Here is a 25,453-nt window from a genome sequence, read left to right on the forward strand (position 1 = left end):
TTTTGCAAAACAGGAATATGTAAGATTCCTTATTGGAAGTTTTCAAAGCCTGCAAATGCTGTTCTAGAATGATCCATGTATGAAACCCATCTTAATATCCACTTAAATAAAATTTAATATTTCATTTTGAGAAATTAAGAATTCTATGTTTTACATAAATCAAAAAACTATTGGAAATTTTAATATTTGATTATGTTTCACACTTTCCTTTTTCTTTTTATCAAGCTCTTTTAAGTTCAACCTACCACGTAGATAATCTATAGATCACATTTTTTCAACTTCCTTTATATTTTCTACAAGAATACAACTGGTACTTGGTTCAGTCATATGTATGTATATATGTATGTACGTATGTGTATATCAATCAATCAATCAATAAAAATGTTTGGATTTTTATAAATTTAAATAGGTACCTTAGCAAAAATAATAATTTTTCTTATTTTAATCTGGAGCAAAACATCATTTGCCACACTACTGATGTCTCAAGTCTAATATCATTCCATCTATATAATATTATATTTCCTGGTGCATAATTATGGAATTTTTTTTAAGTTTTAGCTTTGTACATTCATTTTGATACTACTTTAAGTATCTCCTCCATCAAAATAAACTACAATAAACTTTCTCTTTTACAGTCTCTCATTAAAATTATTTTCTGAACTTTTATCTTTTAAGTGCTTTAACCTGTTCCATTATTATGAGAACCAAGGTAATGAAAGAAACCATCTACCCTATGTGGAACTAACACTAAATTGAAATTATCTAAGTTAATGTTTATTATAAGTTAAATTAACACTGAAGTATTTTGTATCTTTATAAGAGTTGCAGAAGGGTGCTTCTGGTTCTGCATTCTCACGTTTGGTTAGAAGTCTTTCCTGCTCTTCCTCTTTTTTTTTACAAATCTAAATATAGTCAAGCTAATCAAAACTTGAGAAATGGAACCTTTGCCCAAACATCAAAAGTAAGATTATTTAAAGCCTTAGAATTCAGTATTCTTGTTTTGGGCTTAGATTAATAGACATAATTTTAAAAAAATTAAAGCAATAAAAATGTTAATGACTTATGAATACACAAAGGGCTTCACTGTGCCTGAACTTCTAATGGCAAGAAATCATGTGGTTCTGTCAAAGAAAACAACAACCCAGAATTATAACTATGTGATTTTGTTCCCAACACCTGATTACAGTTTGTAACCAAATAGCATGGCTTGCAACTCTTAATTTTATAAAGCAAATATCTAAGAACATGTTATAACTTTTTAAATTCCTTTTCGTTATTATTTCTAAATGTTTCTCTAAATATATTGACTAAGGTAAGATATAAGTCAAATCCTGATCAACTATGAAGTAAAGGACTTCATACAGTAATTATGGTTAAGATAGGGGGCTAGGAGAAGAAAAACCAATCTTTTCTACTACACAGCTCAACCAGTAACGCTGGGCTAGCCCCTTGCTCTTAGTCCAACAGAGGTTTGTTGGTGTGAGTATAAAATTAGGGGAAATTCATATTACCATTTTGAGCTATAATTCATAAATGAGGTAAAATGTATTATTAAATATGGAAATGTTTATTCCTAAAACCTGGATCCACACAATAAATCCCGATAATATAATTTATGTTTTAACACAAAATATTTTCTCCTTTAATTTTTGGGGGGGTTTATTTAAGAGATTGTCTACCAATTATCCTAAAATTTACTCACTTTTCAAAATGTATGGAAAACTATATGTACTGTAACTGATTGAAAGGTGGGAACCATTTCCAGTGGTTATAATGAATTGAATTATTGATTATATTTACCTTTTTACTATTTTTTGCATTTGCATTTTTAATAGTGATTTTAGCATGAGTGTTTGAGGTGTGTGTGTGTGTGTGTGTATGTGAATTGTTGTGACCAGCTAGAGTCCTATATACAAATGAATTAAATAATTAATAAGTATCAGGACTGGTTGTTTTATAGTATATATGTTAATCAACTATTTAACTTTGTCTTTTGCAGAAAATAAATTCATTTAAAAATCAGTTAAGTTCTCTGGATTTTTGTATAATCTATTATGAGCAATAGATTTAAAAGGTTCTAGTGAAGGAGATGATTTGTTGTTAAAAACAAAAATAAAGTTTGTTCCAATAGAAAGTTTATATTCCATAATAACAAATCTGTCTCAATGATTAGATACTAATCATTGATTAGATACTTACAGTAAGTTGTTCCCCCAGAAGAAAGTTAACAAATACAAAAAAGAAAAAAACATTTATAGTCATTTATAGAGACCACATCTAGACTAGAGTTTTTGTGTATTGTGACCAAGGCAAACAAACGGGACACTACAATTTTGCATGGGAGTCTGACAGACAGAATATGCAAACTTCCAAGTCCCACAGACAGAATTGGACTCTCTGCAGTAATAATGAAGGTATATGCAATAGCAATAGCACTTAGACTTCTATACCGATTCACAAAGCTTTTACAGCCCTTTTTAAGCAGTTTAGAGTCAGCATGTTCCCCCCCCAACAATCTGGGTCCTCATTTTACCCATTTTAGAAAGATGGAAGGCTGAGTCAACCTTGAGCCGGGTGAAATTCGATCTGCCAAATTGCAGGCAGCTGGCTGTCAGCAGAAGTAGCCTGCAATATTGCATCCTAACCATTGTGCCACCGCGGCTCTTAATGTTGGGTCCCCTGCCAGGAGAAAACTCAAGCTACATGTAGTAGAAGTGCAATTCTGTGTTTTTATTGGAGTAGTAGTTGAAAGAGCTTGATGGAAAGCTCAAGTTTGTTTCTACTCAGCAATGCCAAGGAAAACTATGAAAGCCATTGACATGGATTGGAGACAAATAAAAGAAACATAACTGTTGCCCTTTCTAGCTGTGGGAAAGGAATGGTGGGAAAGGATAGTACATGGGCAACATATAGCCATTGGACTAAGTGACAACATCCAGCAAGACAGAATTCTAATAGTATAGAGCTACGTTTTTCAAATTTGGCAGCTTTAAGACTTCTAGCAGTTAAACACATGTCTTAAAGTTACCAAGTTTGAAAAACATTGGTTTAAAGAGAGGCAGGGTACAATAGTGAGTTAATACAAATATTATGTTAAAGGCACCCCAGTTTTGAGGATTGAGTTGTGAATAAATAAAACAATTTGGACAAAAAAGTAGACAAGGCTAGAACAGTAAAAATATTTAAGATGGAATAGTATATTACTAGTATTATTTTGAAACAGTAGACATCTTTATTTCTTAAATTAAATAAATTTCAATAAATAACAGTTCTGTTATTATTTGCATTGGTTTAATTTTTAATTTTTAAAAATAATATAAAATGTATTTCTGAATTTGTCATACTGTAGAAAAAGCAATGGAAAACTGCAAAAAGTAAATATATCAAAATATATACCTAATATCAGAAAGGTCACACTTGTTTCCAACGATAGCCATTACAATGTTTTCAGGACCACGTTCTTTTAATTCTTTTACCCACTTCTTCATTATAGGGAATGAATCCTAAATTAAATACATAAGTCAAAATGAACTTATTAAATTGAAGCATAATATTTGAAGACAATGTATAAAATCCATAATGGTACAAACAATCTAGAATACTAAGCAAAATGAGATATGTTTCTATAATGCCATAGCCAACCAACCAAAGTTGTACATAGATACCCTGGGACTCATATATAACAATATATATTCATAGAAAAATTTCTACATCACATGCTTCCTCCCTCTATATATTCAGAAAACATATGAGAGAAAACCTATGTGAGAAACAAATAAAGAGAGCACTTGTGTTTTCAAGACATGCTTATTAATAAAAGGCTTGTTCATAGTAATAATTAACATCTGCAAAAGGAACATCAGGGCAATATACTGTAGCTATATAATCCAGTTTTTAATTAGATAAAACTTTCACAAAAATGTTCTGGAAATCAAAAATACATATTCAATTTTTCAGTATTTTGCAAAAGGAAGCAAAGTATGGGAAATAAATAAAAAGCAATGCTAATGATTAATAGGAATACACATACATACACACAATACATACACACACACACACACACACAATTTATATATATACACACACACACATACACACATTCTTCGTATACTCAGCAGAATGAGAAAGAGACCTCAAATACAATAAGGCTAACTTATCATATTTTAAAGTAGGCAGTTCAATTTGTATTGCTGTATATCAAAATCAGAATTGATTTTAGTTGCTATACCTGATTATAACAAACTTTATTAAAGAATAATAATCAAGTTTAAGATACAGTGCGGAATGAATAACAGAAAAATACAAAAAACATTATTACAAATATAGATTAGTATTTATAATAAACATTGTGACATTAAATTTTATAACTACAGTAAGACCTATTCTAACAGTATACATTCAAAAATGTGGATTGTCTGGTCCTTTTAAGTTTGCAATACAAAGCAAAAATGGCCAATAACCAATAACCAATATAACCAATATAACCAATCACATCCAATAGCAAATCTTTAATGCATTCCGTTTCAGAGCCTGAAAATATATCAATAAATATCAAAGCCCAGCATTTATGTCATAAAACTGACAATGTGGATTGTAATATTTGCTATCTTTCACTGCAGACAGAGAGCAACTCTTTTATGAAGCTTGAAATATGCAAAAAGCATGGCTTACACAGTTAAATTACTGTGCTGTTTAATGACTGCAATGAAGTTAAATATGTTATAAATTCATACACAGAGAATGGATAAGTACTGCAAAATTCATCTGTTTTTCCTAAAATAATACAATTTAAACATTTCATATATTGCACCAAACTAGCTATGTCAGTTATCATACCGCCTCAGTGTTTTTTGAATTTGTTTCTTTTCCAGTAATATGAAGGATAAGATTTTGTTAATTTATTCTAACTAAATCCTTCTTGTCTTATTCTTAAATGAGTAGCAAAAGTGCCTTGAGGGAGACGCAGAAGTTTTCTAACAAAATTAAGTGTTGGAATTATTTTCTCATTTCTACATCCACCCAGTGCAAAATGTATGTACTGCACTTATGCTATGCTACCTTAGCATGGTCATGTTGTGTGTTTGGTATGTGTTCTTTGGACAGTTAACAAAGCAGGCCAGGAGTATGTATCCAAAGCATACTTCTAGCAGAGGCATCCAAAGCACAAACATCACCCAAGTTGTTCTACTAAGGTAAGCAAGTACTACTTACTTTCTATTAAGGTAAGCAGTGGGCAGTGCTGATATAGGAAGGTGATGCAGGCATATGATCATGTCAATGACAATGGCAAAAGCATCAGTTCATACCGTCTGGGAGAAGACAACCACTCATACTTTACCAAGAAAACCACAGGAATAAAGAGACTGTCAATGTTGTGATGGATAATAGGCCCCTCAGGTCAGGTGGCACTCAACATGCTTCTGAAGAAAACTTGAGTATGTATACGACACAGTTAAATTAAACACTGCCAGACATCAAATTGCTGATGTTTCAATACAGAAAAATGAGATTCAAAGGTGTAAAAGACAAAATTGCAATGGGAACATGTAAGAAGCTTGGACATGGGAAGCTCAAAAAAAAAAAAAGGATCAATTACACATTGACATTTTGGGCAAATATGAAATAGACTGCAGCTAGACAGAAACCCTTACTGTTTACTACTCAAGGCATGAAAAACAAAGAAAGAATTGTGTTGCACCTTTCATATAATTCCACCAAGCAATTTTTTTTTGTAATTATGGGTTCATTTTCAGTAACAGAGAAACTCACAAAGATCAAAATTCGCAAAGTGAAATTCCAAATTGAGAAGCTGGCCCCTAAACCTGCCTGAAATGAATTTGATTATTTTATGAAGCGACACAGCAAAGTTCACACTGTATTTATATGAGTGATGGGCAAAAAACATCTGTCTACAGCCCTTGTCTGCTGAAATTCAGCACAAATAATGTAAAAAAAATAGTGTCCCAAAGTACACTTAGTGTCATCTTTAAAACCCCTCAATCTCAAAAGATTGCCAACCTGGTTTAAAAGATTAAAAGAAAATAATGTTATGTTTTAATTATCTTGATTTAATAATATCTAAAAATCTTATGAAAATATGAATTACTAACTTTTATGCTGGATTGTTCTCTAAGCCAGCATAATAGGATGCTGACAGAAAAACACAATTGAGTTGGATTTTTTAATAAATGTCAATAATGAGATAACGGTAAGCTCACCTGGCTAGTTATGTCGTAAACTATAATAGCTGCCGCTGATCCACGATAGTACATAGGTGCCAGCGAATGAAACTGTGAAACATGGAACAAAAACTAGAATCAAAAAGTTATATATTGTATTATGTAAGTCAAAAAAATACGATAGCATTAAATTAATATATCTGCTCTCTCTCTCTCTTCTTTCCTATATTTACTTAACTAATAGCTGTGGCTTATATCAAGTAATAAAAAGCATTAAAATAAAATCATAGCACCCTAGAATGCTTTCTCCTATGCAATGGGATAAGTCATCCTCCTGAACTGTGATTTCCAAGACTCTTCTGAAGCTGCATAAGGAGGTTAACAGAACATCAGGAACAAAGTGTTCCAAAGAAGGGATCTACCATTGAGAAGAAGACTCAGCCTGTAGATTCCTATAGGTGGCACTCAAGTGATGGGATCTTAACAAGTTTTTCTTCCAGTTTTTGCAGGATAGACAGATCCAACCCAGAGCTGAAACTATTTAAACTATGCCCATTCAGCTTTTTAAAAATGATAACATTGGTAGTCAATATACCTCCTAAAGTAGTAGCATCACATTTTTAGTTCTACATATGCACACAGCTATCTTGGCCTGTGATTAACCCTGAGAAAAAAAGAGAACTCTTCTTACTTTCCCTTCCTTCAAACAAATCTTTTCAAGATGGATGATGTGTATTCAAATAAAAAGACAGAAAAGGAATGAAAGAGATAAAGAATAGATGCACCTGAATGTGTATCCCTCAACCTAGTAGTTTTAAGATTACTTGTTCCTGGTTACAATCAATATCTCCTGGCCCTAATTTAAGACCCACCATCATTTTTAGAGTAGCTGTTCTAGGGAGAGTGTAATTCATGTTAGACTTGCCAGAGTAAAACCACATTTCAAGGAAGCACAGATTATTTTTCAAGCCATAGAGCTTGCTAAATAATCAAGGATCCAAGAAAACATCAGAGAGAAACATCTGGCCATTCATATTCTCATTCCCCCCCCCTTTCTCTCTCTCTCTCTCTTCCTCTCCCCCCCCCCCTTCTTACACACACACACTACTGAGATACATACTGGAATGAAAGATCAGGTCTACAGGTGAAGGTCCAATTAAATTGATTTATTGGAACTCATGTTTATGCACATAAATCTTCTCAACTAATAGTTAGCACCTGCTTGGAGTTAGATAAAGGTCAATGGAATTCAAGAGAGTTTCGACTTAGTTCAGCTGTGGTTAGGTAGAAATTCTAGGCTGATCCCTCTTTTAACACCGCCTCCAGATTCTGCCATTCCTACACACACATAGCAACTTATAAAAGAGTGTTTATTTTTCACAATACAAGCAAGGCATTTTGAATTTAATCAACTGAAACAAAAAAAACACTCTTTGTATGACTTTCAGAAAATACTTTTAAACAATGATTATTCTACTAAGTTGACATTCTTTAATATAACTTTTTTTTAAAAAAAATCTCAGGCCTCTATAAATTTTCTTGTTTGCTTTCTCTTTCATATAGTTTGCTATATGGAAGAAAAGATAAATATTTTCTTTCCCCCCCAAGATCAGGAAATCTCATATTTTTTGCAAAGTATAATAATTAGATGGAGCAACAATAAGCTACTGGTAGAAATCAATAATAGCATATTGTGCTGGGTTTGAAGGGCTTCGGCGACAGACAGAAATCCGCGATTGTGCACGGTTTCGGTCTGGGCTCATCGCTGGAGCACCCCGAGCCGGCTGGTTTCAGGGCTAAGCCACCCCGTAGAGGTGGTGAAGAGGGGGGAGACCGCCAGCAGGGTTGAGGAGAGACGCATCTCTCCTCCTCGGCTGGCCATTACTCCCTTTCCCGAAGGCGGTTGCAGTGGTGGTCAGAAATGGCCACCACAAAGAAGAACTCAACCGGAAAAGAATGTGCAGGAGGAAGATAAGAAGTGAAAGTTTTGGCTGACCGGGTTAAATTGTAAAAGCAACCACTAAGGTACCCTGGAATTTAAACTTACAAAAAATAACATTGTAAACTTACAAAAAATAACAGAGTCGGAAGCAGCGAAGGAAAGGGAAAAGGGAAAGGTTTGCCTTTTTTTTTTCCTTCTCTCTCCTTCCCTATACTAAGAGACTTAAATAAGAAATCGGAAAAATCCACTTTGACATCAATAGGCAATTAAGCTGAAAATAAAACAAAATGCCAAAGGGATAATAAAGATTTCTGGACATTAAAAATTTTCTTTTTCATAAGCAGGAAGGGAGAGAAAAAGAATAAGGGCAGGATCCGGAAGAGGGAGGAGACTGCCTGGAATTAAAAAGAATCTACAGTAAAACTTCAACAAGACCTCTAAAAGATACATTTTAACTGAAACTTTGCAACTAAATAGTAACCCCAGGAAGAGAAAGTGAAAAAAAAGAGCAAAAAAGAAACAGCTTGCGTGTATTTGGATTTTTGGTTATTATATTTGAATGACTAAAATCAATCGGGTGGTTGTTTAAACATTTATACAATGGCACCACTTCTGGATGAATTGAAAATGGAACTTAAAAAGTACAGAGAAGTTGCACAAGAAGGGAAGGGTTCTTTTGGCTTCGTTTTTCAATTCTTAGAAATAGAGATTTGGAACTATGAGAAACAACAAGAAAAGACTGCAAAACAAGAAGACTGGGACAAAGGAGAAGCCATCTTTAATGAACAAGCAATTTTATGTGGGGAAGAAAAAGGAAAGGGGGGAAAGAGAATGGAGAATTTAAGACTTAAAAAAACAACCAAAGAAAACAAAAATAATTCGAAAAATAAGTATAATACTGGAAAGCAACAGAAAAGGGGAATACAGAAGAGATAGAGGTAGAGAGACAAGGGGGTAAAAAGGGGAGAGAGAAGAGGAGAGGGAAGAAGGAAAGGAAAAGAAGTTACAAAGGACCGGAGCAAGATATAGAGAAACAGGACCTATTTAGAGATAATGGATGAAAATCTAACTGAAAAGGGGATTCTGTAAAGGTACATAAGATTGTATTATTATATTAGTAATAGAAATAACTTTAGAAAATTGGAAACAACGTATGATTAAAATGAGGGATAAAATAGTGTAATTTAGTGAAATGTTTGTGAATAAAATAAGTGAAATAAAATAAATGAGAAAATTGAATTAGGAAGGAATGGGAACATTTTAATTAGTTAATGTTTTATAAAATATAAGTGAAGAGGGGTGGGGAATTAACTACGGAAAGCTTATAATTGTTCCCATAGAAGTATGATATTTAATTGAAAAGTAACGTTAAAGATATGAAGACTTTAATGAATATTAATATTAATGATAGAATTGAATTGGAATGGAATGTTGTTTTAATTATATACATTTATAATTTTTTCTTTTTTTAAGAATACAGTATGTATTTTAAGAATGTACCAAGCAGAATCTGAATGGAAGTTATGTATTATATTGAATGTTACAACTTTAGGGGAAAGATATAAAGGCGTCATACTCCAATCAGTAACTACAGGAGAAATTTTGTTTAATGAGAAAAGATAATAGATAATTGAAACAGGACAGACAAAAAATATAAATACAATGATTTGAATTGAGATGAGATAATTAAAATAAAATTGAGAAAATTAAAAGAGGGGAGAAGCTATGCAGAAAATGTAAAATAGTAATAAGATATGGAATAGAATATAAAAATGAGCATGAACCTGAATTTGTATCTGTACGAAGAAATGTAACCCGGGATTACACTACTTTCAAAAAAGATGTTTTATTTGTATTTTTTATCTCTCTGTGAAAACTCAAATAAAATTTACAAAAAAAAAAAAAAAGCATATTGTGCTCAAGAAACTGTAATAGAAGTCTTAGCAAACAAGATGTCATTAAGTGAACTAAGAACTTTACTTGCCATTGTCAAATAAAACTATATTAGCAATATTAGTTCATGGTTCATATCTCAATCATGATACTAATTAAGTACAGAGCAATGTACCAACTTGATCATATTGTAACAATTTAAACAAACACATAAAAACAAATTAGCATTGTTAAATTAGTTACATAATCTCTCTCTTAAACTAACTTGTAAACCTTTCAGACAGCATGGTCAAGCCAACTGATAAGCTGAGCAGTTTTGTCAACAGGGCAAATGGAAAGGAATTAAAAGTTGAATTAATAGCATAATGTAGCAAGAGATGCAATGCAAGCTGCCCCTTCACATCACAATGAGATTGCTGGCTGATTGCAAGAGGCCAATCATCAGATCCCACTTCAGCCCATCAACAGACAGCAGAAGAGTCTGAACCAGTTTGAAATAGATGAAAGTACATCGGATTTTAAAGATACCGGCACGGAAGGAAATTCAAGTTTGTATTACAGATGTAACTACTTCACCTCCTTTCCTATGAGGCCAATTGTAGGAACATAAGAATATTATGTCAGAAACAGGGAGAGACAAAGACATGGTTCAGAGATTGGGCCATTAGATGAAGCCTAGAAGATCTTGAGAAAGCAGAAATTAGAAGATTGTAATGGTTCAAAATGTTTCCCTTTCCAGAAGCCTGGAACTAGAACTTGGCTGCATATTATTGTGATTCTGAAAATGTCAATCTGTTGATGATTTAGTGTTCTGTTTGTTTAATTATGCAAGTGTTTCTGTTGAAACAGAATTTAGATTACTGTGAGGTTTAAAACAATATAAACATACGATGCCTTCTTACCTTCAGTATCTATGTTACAGATGCTGGTTCCCCCGCTTTATCAAAAATACTGTCTTTAGATAAAAGACTCATACTCACCCTCTCCTGACCTGCTGTGTCCCAGATCAGAAATTTATGAAGTTCATTCCCACAGGGGACTGTTTTAGTCATAAAAGCAGCTCTAAAATTTACAAGAAGAGTTGCACATAAGCAGAGTTTACATTAAATTACGGTGCCTGCATTTGCCAATTAAGAAAACAACATTTTTAGAAATGTAATCTTCACAAGGGAAAAAACAAAGCATTTCTTCTTAATGTTTTGAGAAATAGCAAACATTTTGCAGATATTTCAGGCAATATAAAAGCTAAATATAATGATGCATACCATATGCAATGTATATGGAATCAAATAGGAAAATGTTATTTCTTTTCTAGAAAGAATTCACATTTGTAAAATTCGAGAAGAATTAATGACAATGAATGACATAGTAGCCACTTAAACTACACTATCCTAATCAGTTAAAATGTGATGAATTGCAAAATGAAATTGTTCTTTTAAGTGAAGCAGAAACATACCTAGGAAATTTCATCTAATCAGCCCTAAATATTATAATCTGATTTTCAATAGCATTCAAATAGATAATGAGAGATTAAGTAAAACAAGAAACTTTATTCTGAGCTATATTTCATTACAAAAAAAAAAAATCTTTTTTCCCTGCATGGTAATGTTTCTTAAGATTTCCTGCATAAATTATTATCATTATCTGAATAATTATTTCCCACTTTCTCAATTAATTATACAAAATAATAAATGAGTTACTAAAACCCAAATCAATAATTCACTATTCAGTAGCTGAATGTTGATTTTAAGACTGGAAGGAATTAGAAAAATGTAAGAGTTTATGAATGTTTTATGTCTGAAAGAAAATAAAAATTAGTAATCTAAGAAGCCTGAACTTCTTTCATTCCCCCAGACATAGCTGGAATGTGAGACCCTGATGGTATTTCAGAAGCTTGGGGATTTTCAGAAGGATCTGTTTCAAGGCCTTAGTATCCATCTGGTATGGTTGTATGACAAAGAAGAGTGATGTACCAGGAAATGCAAAGTCAAGGAACAGACACGAAGAGATTCCAGGAATGCTATTTTGTTGTAGGAATAGGATGTATTAACAGAATCCTGAAAGCATGTCCAAAACCTTCACTATGCCTTTTTTAAACAAAGTCAAGATGAGACTGTTCTGAATCTGTTTCTCACGCCTTCTACATTTCCAGAGCTGAGCAACCCATTTCTTTATTATTCCTTCTTTTCAGTACTGGGACTAAATTCTTCCACATCCCTCACCATAGGAACTATTGCCAAACAAGTAATTCTGGATAATTTTCATCTAACCTCCCCTTTGGGGGAAAAATTGCTGAGAAAGTAGTCAGGCTGAAGCTTCAAAAAATAATACTAATAATGATTATCTATTTTAGTCAGGGCACAAGCAGTATGATATGATAGAGCTAGGATGGGGGTGAATGACCATTCTGGTTCTCTTTAATTTTCAAGTACCATTGATCATGATATATTTCTGGAACAATTACTTTCCCTTGGGTGCTTCCAATTATCAGTAATTGGAGCAGAGATCAAGCCCAAAGCATCTAGCTGTGGATATCTAAGATTCAACATTCTTATCCTTACTGTTTAACACTGAAGAGGTAACTAACTATGCATACATCATTAGTAGGTTGATGATACTGGTACTCAGCTGTATATTTCAACTCCTGGTTGACCAGGTGCCGCTGTTGAGTCTTGTCACAGAATCTGGAGGCTGCTAATGTCTGGATGGGAAGGAACTGGCTTAATTCAATCCTGAGAAGTATAAGTTAACTATAGCTTCATGATTTTTCCAGTACCAGATGTTTCTATCTTTAGTTTTGAGTAAAGTTGTACTTTCCATACAAAAGTGGTTTGTGATTTGGGAGTCCTTCTGAACTTACAGATCCTACTCAAAGAATAGATGAGACTGTGGCCAGGAAATCCTTTGCAAATATTGACCTAATGTGCCAAGTGCCCATTTCTCTTCACTGGTAATTTCTTTCTCACATTCATTAATGCCTAGTCACTTGGGCATAGAAGCCCACTTAGAAGCTACAACTGGTCCAGAATTCAATGACACAAACTGTCATGGGCCTGCCTCAAAACACTGATGTAACACCTGTGCAATGTGAGCAGCACTGATTATCAATGAATTTCTGGATGCAATCCAAGGTGCTGATTATCATCTGTACAGTTCTTCATGGCATAGGGCCTGATTATTTGAGAGACTGCCTCTCTTTCATTGTTTTTGCTTCTGCAATAATAAAAACAAATTTCTGTGAACTCAATATTTACTCTAAGCTCTGGTACATCCATTTGATACAGGGTATATTTGTTCCCTTCCCACTGTTTGTTTCAGGGACAGTGAAACTGAGTTACCTAGATTCACTGTTGAACCGGTCAGCATTAAAAATGTAAAGTATAAATAAATAAATTTTAAATGAAAAGCATTTTTCAAAAACATGGGTTTAAATCAGAGTAGTCAATGATTTATAGAAAAAAAATCATAACTACTGTACATCCAAACCTTCTGGAGAGCCATAAGAAATCATCTTATGGCACAAACAGCCAATTTGATGTAGTGGTTAAAACACCAGATTAGAAACTGTGAGTTCTAATCCTACCTTAGGCATGAAAGGCATCTGGGTGACTTTCAGCCCAACTCACCTTACAAGGTTGTTGTTGTGGGAAAATAGGACAAGGAAGGAATATTAGGTATAACCACTTTTTTAAAATAATATTTTTATATTTATAAAAAAAAATCTCAGGATAAAAACATCTAACAAATAAGTGTAATTGTAATAGGCAAGACCAACCCTTCTGTCCACTTTTCAGAATTTTAAGAGTGGGAATGGGAATAGAAGAATATTTCTCTCATCTTTACCCTTAAAAATATATAATCCCTAACCCATAATAGGCCTACATTGTTTGATCTGGATAGTGTTGTGGAAGTTATAGGTGCTCAACAAAAAATTGCAGAGAAATATAAATACTTTGCAGTTGGCATTAATAGCAGAAGGTGGTAAAATGTTCACTCAATAATATTCCATGTTAAAATAGGGATGGAATCTGTAATACATATACAGCTATCTTGAATAATGAACTTTCCCTACTTTAAATTAAGAAGGAATTCATCAGTGTTTATTTAGCTTAACTGTGCATGGTACTTACCCAACAGTAACGCTAATATTGTGGTCAAAATGATCTTGAACAAATCGACAAACTATACTTGATTTGCCAACTCCAGTATCCTAAAATTTAAGAAAGGAAGAATCAGTCCAAGATTGTCCTGAATGCTCATCTGTTTTAAATGAAGAAACCTCCATGGATCCAGTCCACTGGGCTGCAGCATGCCAGAAACCAGGCTGCATAAACAAGCAAAACCCCTCTCCTATGGAAGCAGTTCCTGGTGTCCAAAAGGTTGGGGGCCACTGGCTTAGGTATATTTACTTAAGAGGCTGTACTGTCCTTTGTAAGTAAATGGCTGAAGGATATTAGAATATGGAAACGCTGCATCATTAGCTTCTTCAATAATAGAGGAACTCCCAAAGCAATAGCTGAAATTTTCATAAAATTTTCATAGAGAGCATTTTAACATACTGCACCTCTGTATGGTTTGCCAATTGCACAGTGGCAGATAGGAAAGCACTCCAGAGGGTTAATGTCATTGCCCAGAAGATCATTGGTTGCCCTCTCCTCTCCATGAAAGAACTTTATAGCTCCCGCTGCCTTAAGAAAGTTCAAAACATTCTCAAAGATCCATCTCATCCTGGGAAGCCTTTTTTTTGAACTATTACCATCTGGCAGACGGTACAGAATAATAAAAACAAGGACAAATAGGCTGAAAAACAGCTTCTATCCAGGGCAGTAGCTCTTTTGAATTCTGCTGTATAGTGCAGTGCTGGTGTGATGTCAGGGATTTCCGGTTCAATGTGTGAAGGATGTGTGTTCATGTTTATTGTCATGGTCATGGTCATGATGTGCACTGAAGATGGTGTTTGATTTCATTGTACGAGGTGCAATGAGAATAAAGTAAAGTAAGGAATGGCAAACCACTTTCAAACAATATTTCCAAGAAAACTGCAGGGGCTAGTTCAGGTTGTTCGCAGGAATCAAGATTGATTCAAAGGTACATACATGTGCATACAGACAATTAACTGAACAGATTCTAAACAATAATTCTGGCAAAATATTACCAAATTCAATGTATTCTATTGATATCTTATAAGCTGTTGAAATGATCTGTACATAATTTATTTTAAGATTTTGTGGGTCCATTCCAATGCATCCTGCATGCTCTATTCATGTATTAATTGGAACTACTGTAGATGTACTTGTCTGACTCTAGGAAAATGGTTAAAATGGTTGGAAGATAGGCTGGATAAAATTTAAAAAGGTCTGTGTGGAATAGGCAAAAATTTATTTTATTCCATTGCTAATAATCTATTCAATTCCTTAAAATTAAAGCCATGTTATCTTGAACCATGGCTTTATGCTCATTTCTAAAGTGAAATACTCACTCTATGGCATATTGTATACTATCTTGGTTCCTTCAGCTACTCAAATATGTGGCATTCATGGAGCTACATATGTAAAGTTTTAAGGAAACAGGTTATCTATGTAAAATGGTAAAGAAGAGCCAATAAATAAATAAATGAGGAATTACATTTCCTCTTATTGCCATTCCAAAATAGCATTTAATCATTATCAGCTGATTGGATATCAACAATTCTACAATTTTTTCCATGCTTTTAACCACATTTCCAAGTGCTCCTTTGAGAAAATGTCTGAACACAGCTGTCAATAACTGCAACTAACTATATTTTTGTTGCATTCAAGGATCATTCTAGAACAGTTATTGGAAATAAAAGTTAAATGAGTGCTATTCATGATCTTTCTTAAACAATGTAGAAAATTCTTACTGAAAGTTATCCTTGGGGATAAAGGGAAGAGGACAAATGACTTAAAATTAGTTTTGCAGATGTGGGGAACCTCTTTACGACTTGGGAACTTCAATTCCCAGAATTCCAATTTTGGGAGTTGAAGTCAGGGGTGAGATTCAACCAGTGTTACCACCAGTTCGATGACTATGTTTTGCTGCACGCACACGTAAAAAACCTTAAGCTGTGCCACCTGGACAGCTGAAAAGCGCTGCACACGGGTTCGCAGCATTTGAAAAGCCTCTTTTTTCCTGCTTTTTCAACCTCAGCTATGCCGCGCAAAGCAGCTGAGATTGAAAAAGCAGGAAATAAAAGACAAGTAAGAATCCAGGTGGGTGAGTGGGCTAAACAGCAGCAAACACAGAACCGGTTCAGTGTCTGCTGCTCTTCAGAGCTACCGGTTCTATAGAGCCAGGCAGAATCAGTAGCATCCCACTCCTGGTTGAAATCTACAAGTCATAAAAAGGGGTCATAGCTCCCTGACTATGCTTTATATGATAGATTGTCAGCATATTTTAAATTGAAATATTTTCTTATTGCCTACTATGCATTAATTTCCTAATGATTTCAATTAGTATATTCATCTCAGAATCTACAGTCCGCAAAAGTATTTGGATTATATTATTTGATGCAAAGAAAAGTATATTTAAACTATTTTATGCAGTTTGAACAGTACATTCAGAAAAACAAAAGCTTTATGTAGAGAAAAATATTTTTATTATAATATTTGAAACAATATTGAGCAATAGGCAATAAAGCAGTAAAGTATCATACAACTGCCAAACTCTGAAAATTTTCTGCGCAAAATGTTCTAGTCATCTCTGCCATTATTTGAGCAAAGATTCTCCAATAAATATTCTGCGAACCAGTCTATTTCCATTTGAACTTCTAATGTCTGATAAACTTATTAAATGGTTTGACGTTCAAAAGTTTTCCATGTTTTTTTTTGGAACCATGTACATCAAGCCAGTCAACTTTTTTTTTAAACTAAGGTACTTGTATTATTGTTCAAGCAATAAGCAATTAATGGATGGCTTCCCACTGACACCCTTCTGATTTCTTGGATGTATAGGAAATCCTCACTTTATCTTTCAAAGTTTGGTCAGATTTTTAAAAAAGCTACTCATGACCTGTTTTTGAAGTCATGAGTGCTACATACCCCCGTGGATCATCTGATTGCATTTTGGGCACCAGGCAATTGGCTTGCATTTATGATCAGTTGCGGTGTCCATTGGATATGCTGGATTCACTTAAGAACCATGGGATCGGTTTAATGATTGTGTTGTGCTTTATGATTCTGGTAAAAATGGTCAACTTATGACCAAAAGAGGTGGGGGAGAAGGGTTATTGTTTTTCCTATTTGTGTATTGGTTTTTTATTTTTTGTAAGCCACCCAGAAGTCACTGAAAGTGAACGAGTGGCCATATAAATTCTCATAATCACAGCTGCAGTAAAAATAATTGGCCAGTAAAAACATTTATATTGCATTAGCTGCAAAAATATATACTGTACTTTATTGCTTTATTATTAGGAGCCCTCAACAACTCAGTTCTAACAGTTGTTCCTAAAAACATGGTCTAGTTCAGGGGTCACCAACCTTTTGGACCTCAGGGACCACCAAACTCATAATTTTAGATCCCAGGGACCACTAACCTGTTCTGTGGGCATGGCCTAATTTGTGGGTGTGGCTTGGTCATCATGTGACTGGCTGGGCATGGCTTGTATGTAAATATTATAAATATTTATATAAATATTGAATTTTTTATTAAAAAAGAGCAACTTTTACCCAAAATCAGGCAAAGCAGGCAGATTGAGTTGCTCACAGAATCACAGATTCATTCAGAGATCTATCTATCTGCCATTGGCTAGCTCAGTCTGTCACATACAATTTGCTTGCAAGCAAACTCACAAAATTAACTCACAACACACCATACATGTAAATATTTTATTTTTTATTTTAAAAAAGAGCAACTTTTACCCAAAATCAGGCAAAGCAGGCAGATTGAGTTGCTCACAGAATCATTCAGTGATCTATCTATCTGCCATCGGCTAGCTCAGTCCCTCAAATTTGCTTGCCGTGAGTCTGCACTAAATTTGCTTGCAAGCAAACCTTCAGTCCTAAGGGAGGTTTGGCTGTGCTGAGCCGAAGATCTAAAGACTAGCTAGAAAGCAAGAAATCCAACCATTTCCTGCTTCCTAGCTAATCTAAATCTCCCGGCACAGCAGAACAGCTGATGGTCAGAAAAAGGAAAAATAGCAATTTAGCAAGCAAGTTTGCCGGGTAAGGAGTGGGCGGGGAGGGTTCCCACAGGCTATGTGGGCGGCGCAGCCTTGTGTTTCTCCGCAGCCTGGATTAATTGCTTTGTGGGGGTTCTCTGGGGGTGAGATTTCTCTGCAGCCCACCAATATTTTCTCATGGCCCACCAGTGGGCCGCGGCCCACCGGTTGGTGACCGCTGGTCTAGTTTATAAAGATGTTAGTACTTCTATAATAAGTGACTGCCTTCATGAAATGTAATATCAATATACTATGATTAAAGTGTGTTTTCCTAAATTTTATTTAAATTTTTAAAAATGTGTACCCAGTAGTTGCTACTCCAAGCAAAAGTTGTATAAGCTTATCATCCTGTCGTTTCTCAGTGTTAAAAAAATACCTGCACATCTAACTTTACTATTAGTAGTTAAAATACTAAAGTCACAATTCTATGTAGATTAATATGTAATACGTTCAGTAAAACTGAAGTATATATTGATTTAATAAATTTCATTTTGCTTAAGGAAGATCTAAATAGGCTATGTTTCTAAATAAAACTACTGAACAAACTATCCTTGTTTTTTTTTATGAAATACAACTTTTACAGTGAAAATGTTGGAATGTTCAGCATTCCATTAGTATTTTTATAGAAGATAATATTTTACAGATACATACACGTCTTAGTATTTAAATAGAATGTATGGGGAATTATGGGGAACTGTTTTCCTCTACACACTGTTAGGCGTGTGGTTTAAATAATCAATATAAAAAAATAAAGTGATGTGGAATGAAAATTCATCACAAATTAATGAAGCTGGGTACAGATTTTCCATTAGTCTGGAGAAATGAGGCAGATCACCATGCCAAGCAAATGCATATTTCAATATATTAGAAAAAACACTTGTGTTGATTACAGAGGGGAAAGTGTTGTTGTCTCTCTACAACTATTGTCACATGTTGTTGTATCAGTTGTGTACAATGCCATTATACTCAAAATCTAGTAAAATAAAAACTATAAACAGTCAGATTAACATCAATATCTAGAAAGCTTCCAGATTATAAAGCATATTATCTATAAGCATCTTGAGGACAATAAAGTGATTACAGAACTCAACACTGATTTATCTATTGTAAAACTATTTTTGACAGGCAAACCTTGTCTCATTTTCTTTGATCAAGAAACTTCCTTAACAGATTGTGGAAATTCTTTACTTGTAATATACCTTGATTCCAGAAAAAGATGTGACAAATTCAGGGTGAATAGTTAAAAATTTAATGCTACATATTTGACTTAAAAACTGAACTGAAAAAACACTCATCAATAGTTCCTTATCTGATTGGAAGAAGGCATTGAGTGGAGTGCTATGAAGTCAAATCCTAAACACTAATTTCTTTAACTTTTAAATGAATTACTTGAATGAAGATGTGGGGAATGTGTTTATTAAATCTGTAGTTGACGCAAAGTGCATAAGATAGCAAATAATAAACAAATAAAATGAAACCAATGTTGACAGATTAGATAAAATTGGCAGAAAAACACAATGAAATTTAACAGAAACAAATGTTACAGGAATCAAAATACTGGGTATAGATCAGGGGGAAAATTACTTTGAAAAATATATTAGAAGTTGATTATAAATTAAGCATGAAGGATAAAAAACTAGCATCAAGGACTGAAAACTAGTTCCATGAAGAAAGATCAAAAGTCATGGACCTATTAAGCTACATATAGGTAACAAACCCAAGGAGCAAGACACACACAAATATAAAAAAATACAAACTTGGAAATAATAAAAGTCCCAAGTACCAAGTCAATTAAAATACTTCCTTTTAAAGCACCCATATTTTGTCTGCCTGTCTCATACCAAAAGAATTCCTCTACCCGATTCTCACAGCCTGGCATATAGTAATACTTATTCATATAAAAGAATTTTGCGTAGACAGTTATATATATGCAGTGGTGGTGCAGTAGTTAGAATGCAGTACTGCAGACTACTTCTCCTGACTGCCAGCTGCCACGAGTCTGGCAGTTAGAATCTCACCAGCTCAAGGTTGACTCAGCCTTCCATCCTTCCGAGGTTGGTAAAATGAGGACACAGATTGTTGGGGGCAATATGCTGACTCTGTAAACGGCTTAGGGGGGTCTGTTAAGCCCAGTGAAGCTGTTTATAAGTCTAAGTGCTATTGCTATTAAATGCAGAGCAACAGTGACTCCAAATAGCAAGGATCTTCTTCCCTAAATGTAGACAAAGATGCAAGGAAGTCAACTGCTGTGATGTTTCATTTTGACTCCTACCCAGAGAGGGGAATAGATCTCCATAGTCAAAATTTCAATTCCAAGTCTATGAATCTATGCCTATACAAAAAAATGAGTGGTAATCCTGATACATACATGTAACTGGTGCCTCAATCTAGTTTATACATAAATAAAAATGCCTACACATTAATAGGCTAGTGTGTGTTCTAGCAGGCAACCGATTTCGTTCGTCCCTACTATGTCTTCAACAGTAATTTTATATTGATCTGCTGGGGAGTCTGCCATGAATTTCTTTGTATTTCAAAAACAAGCCCATCAAAGATAAAACAATTGGTATTTATTTTCCTGCCTTAGGTGGGAAGAAAGAAGAAATAGGAAAATCCACAAAGCAGAAACTAAGTTAACTTCAGTCTGAACAAAATATCTGGCTGTGTAAATATAAGAGTACTCTAGAGAAGTATTTTTGTGGCGGTTTCTGTAACTTCTGAAAATGGAATGCTGTTTTAATGCTGTACTGTTTTTTCTTAGTAATGGGAGCGAAATATAGTGTAAACTATTAAATCACCATGACTGTACAAAATAGAGGTGGAAAACAAAGTAAGAATTCCCTGACACTGGTCTATGTGGGCCTGTAAATGATCAGCTGGAAGGGATTCACCATAACACTGCAGAGAATTATTCTAAAAAGAGGATATGGTTAGCCACAGAATTAAAGTTTTTGCTGAGTTGCATCTCATGGTGAACTGCTTTTTGCACTGAAGCAATTTCTGTTCACTTACAGCCAAAATCAGTGAGGAAAGGCAAGTGTGTAGCAATCTCTTTCATGACCTCAAAATGTTCTATACTAAATACAAACCACAAAAACGCCATATTTAGGATAAAACACAACACAACTTGTGGAAGACAGCAGAGGAAAGGAGAACGAGATTTCTATATTTTAACGGTTGAAAAGAATACTCCTCAATGGATATTTCCAAACAAGAAAACATCTCTACAAAAATTACACCTATCTGTGAAACTGATCATAATGCAAGTGTGGAGTGCAGTTACCTTACTCTTAATAATTGGTTAAAACAGTTAAAAGAAAAATTACTCCACATGATCAGCTTGCCACATGAACAACAGTTTCCTTATTTTTTTTAATTTAATTTGCTATAAAGCAGCATCCAACATTGCGTGCGCACTGCATCTTTAAAGATTCAATGGGGCTCCATCATCTCTCTACGGGAATGAAAACCCCAGAATAGCTGTAAACGTTTGCCATCAGGTAAAAGAAACACAGGCAAAGTAGAACGTAACCAGAACAAATCTCGGACAAGGAGGAGGAAAGTTTGCCTGCTTAATCCTTATTTAGTCTAACTGCCTGAGCTGCCAAAATTCCCAGCAAGCAAATCGAAAAAGTAAAGTGAGCGGAAAGCCAGTCAGCATCCGAACTAGAATGGGCCAAAAGAAAGACAAAGAAAACTGTTCTGTAAAACGCGGGCTTGCCAAGCTGCTTTCCAGCACCCGTCCTTCCTCCGCTCGGCTCGCGCTCTCTGTCGGTCGTTTGTGCGGGACGTCTGTTTGCTTAAAATCTTCACTTGCTACCCAGAATTCAGAGTCTCCTTCCCAGATTCCCCCCTCCCCTCGTATTTTTCTTTCTTTCGGTCGCTACTCACTCCAAGCAGACAGACTTTCAGCTCTCGTATCGCCATCATCTGTTTGGAGCGAGGCAGCTTCGCATCCTTCAGAGGAGCGAATCCTTCGGCCTCTCGCTTGTTACCCAGTTCCAAAAACGGGCAAAAGCGGCAGCAGTTACGGCTACTTCTCAGAAGCCCCAGCCCTGTGCCGCCAGCGGTCACATGAGCTTAACCCCGCGGCTTCGGCTCCTCCTCGCTTTCTTTTGCCGCTTTCCTCATCCAAATCCAACGCTTACGAAATAGCTGCGCTTCAGCGTATTTCGGAAGACGCAGTTGCCGTTCTTGGATCGGCGCGCTGGACCCGCGGCTGGCCCTTGAGCGTTTCGAGGTTGCGAAGCGAACAGAAGCAACGCGGCGTTCCCGCCCATTTTTCTCTCAGCGCGCGTCCCGCCGGGCTGAGAGCTCATATTTCCAAGTAGAACAGCAGCAGGCAAAGCTTTGAAGGAGATGGGGAGGAAGAAAATGTAACAGATATGATAAGTGGACTGATTTAAAAGCTGCTGGATAAAATTTAAAGCAAAACAAGATACAGTACTTTTTTTAACACGGCGTCTTTGGATTGCTATTGCTACTAGCCATTTACCTGGAAGCAGATTTCAAAGCTATAGTACACCCCTGTAAATAAAAATAAAAACACATTACATCAGAGATTAAACCATATAAGTAGCAATGCATGTAATAGAATTATCATTCATTAAGGTTATAGTCAATAATGCAAACATGCGCTAAGGAAAGCAAATTTAGATTTCTAAGCTTATCAAAAGCTGAATTTTGTGACCTGTATAAATCAAGTCCATTTATTTTGCTCTAATGCAATCTGAATGTTTTGCAAGCCTAATCCAGCCAGTTCAGTGAGACATCAAGGGCAATAGAATTAATTCTCTAGGATTACCAAATTATGGAGTACTCAAAGTCTCCCCTTGTATCTTCAAATGGACAACAGTATTTTCATAGTATCAATATCTTCACTCAGAACAGGCAGAATAACTACATCTGACCAAGCTTCCAATGACTCTTTTTATTAATTTTAAAATCCATCTTCTCCAAGAATTCAAGATGTCATTCATAGCACTCCCCTCTCAACATTTCCTATCACCCCAACAATCTTCTGGTGCATTGATTTGAGAGACAGTTAATAGCCCAAAGTGACAATCTTAAACTGGGTAAATTAATTTAATTTAAACCTCTCCAGCAAAGTCCCAAAAGTGCTTTTCCAAAAGGTAACTGGACTTTCTTGTTTTTTTTTTTAATGATTCACTTCTCATTTGGATGAGGAGCGAATATTTTTAAAGGAAAAAAATCAAGAAAGTCCAATTGCCTTTTGGAGAAACATTTGAGGCAACAATGACCTGGATTATTGAGAATCTCCGTAGACATCTCTCCAGCAGGCTTTCTTCCAAGAATTTTCCAGTAAATGAGGTTTATGGTTATAATAGGCTACTACCATCCAGAGTGAACTGACATACTGTCTAGCAGGAGAATTCTTAGCAATTCCATAAGTCTGGTTCTCTCAATCCCTAGAAAAACAGAATTTGCTGCAGAACTTCTTGCCCGTAACCTGAAATCCAGACTTTTGAAAATTTTGTGAACTTCTTGAAACAGCAGGGTATCTATGAAAAAATGCAAATTGTTTTTAAATTAGCAAAACTGAATCTCTAGATATAAAAGAAATTGACAAAACAAACATAGGAAACTTGTATGAAAAATATTGGCCATCTTAGGTTTTCTGAATTTGTACATATTTTTGCTACTAAATCAGAACTTCCTATGACTTCTACTGATATATAAAATGAGTCAAGTTACAAGTACTGTAGCATCAGTGGTCGGATTCAATTTTTTTTACTACCGGTTCTGTGGGCGTGGCTTGGTGGGTGTGGCAGGGGAAGGATACTGTAAAATCTCCAGTCAGGTATTTGCTAGTTCTCTGAACTACTCAAAATTTTCACTCCCGGTTCTCCAGAACTGGTCAGAACTTGCTGAATACCACCTCTGTGTAGCATTGATATGACATGCTTGAATAAAGTTTTTGATTTTAGGACATGTTAAAAATGGCTTGAGAGAATGTTTTTGGACCCCTTGGAGAAGTAAAGAATATCATTCTTTAAAATAAAGCAATGCGTTTCAATGAAGGCATAGATTTCCCATTGATTAGCTGCTTTTATTTTTTTATAAGATAAAAAAGTTCAGTGCAGTATTTTATCAACATTTTCCTTCAGTAGCTTGCTCATAAGTTAAAAATAGAAAAAATGGAGGGATGTGTAGCCTAATTTTTATTATACCTAATCCTTCAAAAGACTGAAATAAGAATGAATGTATTTTTATTGGAAATAGATAAATACCACATTTTTAAAAAACCTCTTCAATTGGGTTTTCTTCCAACCTTAATAATGCCAGGAATCATAATTGGAGCTCAAATTTATAAGGAAAGCCTATTTGACTTGACTTGATCCAACAAAAACACTGCTGTGCCTAACAGGGATAAAGACCCAAATGATTGTATACATCTGCCCTTCACAAGACACATTTCTAAAGCTAGGTTTCCTCCAAATGTTGGCTTTCAAGGTAGGTCACAATAACATAACATGGATTGCAGAATTTATTTATTTTTAAAGCTATCGGATAAGTGCCATCTAAATATTTTAAATTCCAAGAGAAGAGAAAGAAAACTTTCTGTAAAAATGTGTTCTTGACAATTGAGAAATTAATTCACAATTTATTCTGGAGTTCTCATCTGATTTTTTTTTTAACAAATACTGAAATAATTGCATTTGTGCATTGCAGACTCACTCCTTTAACAATTAAGGAATCTATTTGATATAATTTGGATAATACAGTATATTGACCAAAGAAAATTGGGGAAAAAACCCTATTATTTTGAGCAAGAGAAAAACGTTTTGGTAAATCTACTAACTATACTATGTTAAAGGAATTATGATGTTTCCTATCACTAGATCACACAGGATAAAGAACAAATTAAGATAATCATTGTGTACAAACAGGATAAACATGGAATTAGTAATTAGCAGTAACAGTCTCCGACCCTTTCTATTCCAGGAACTTTTATAACAGTCAGTCTGTATTTAAAGACCTGAGGTCAAGGAAACATTCCTAAGGAATCTCTCACTTTTTAGTATGTTTAAAACTTACGGAAAAAAAACCTCAAGTCCTGTTATCCTAATTATAGGCCCTGCTGATTTTAATTTGGAAAACATCTGTGTTGTAATTCTCTACAAAAAATTAAAACATTTACTTTTAAACTCAAAAAACTTTATTAAAACAAGTCAGAGTGTAATAGAGTGATAGAGCAAACTATTGACTACAAAATATCTATGCTCAGTTCTTGATCTCTCT

The 25,453-nt window shown here is 34.7% G+C and overlaps 1 protein-coding gene across 2 annotated transcripts in view; it reads right to left on the reverse strand.

Annotated features, from left to right (window-relative positions):
• The window catches only part of RAB31 (RAB31, member RAS oncogene family), a 28,280-nt gene extending 5,858 nt beyond the window's left edge, over positions 1-22,422 (reverse strand). The window contains exons 1-5 of one of the 2 annotated variants that reach the window (XM_026699397.2): positions 22,082-22,422; positions 14,145-14,224; positions 10,995-11,076; positions 6,219-6,290; positions 3,397-3,503 (exon numbers count right to left, since the gene is read on the reverse strand). In XM_026699397.2, the coding sequence (XP_026555182.1) occupies positions 3,397-3,503; positions 6,219-6,290; positions 10,995-11,076; positions 14,145-14,224; positions 22,082-22,120 (380 nt within the window). In that variant the 5' untranslated portion in view covers positions 22,121-22,422. Of the gene's footprint in view, positions 1-3,396; positions 3,504-6,218; positions 6,312-10,994; positions 11,077-14,144; positions 14,225-22,081 lie in introns of both variants that reach the window. The other variant, XM_087931055.1, reaches the window with a different exon arrangement.
• Between the last annotated feature and the right edge of the window lie 3,031 nt (positions 22,423-25,453).

This window comes from Pseudonaja textilis, chromosome 3 (assembly GCF_049901715.1).
Source record: "Pseudonaja textilis isolate UNSWEBS1 chromosome 3, rPseTex1.2, whole genome shotgun sequence".
Lineage (NCBI taxonomy): Eukaryota > Metazoa > Chordata > Lepidosauria > Squamata > Elapidae > Pseudonaja > Pseudonaja textilis.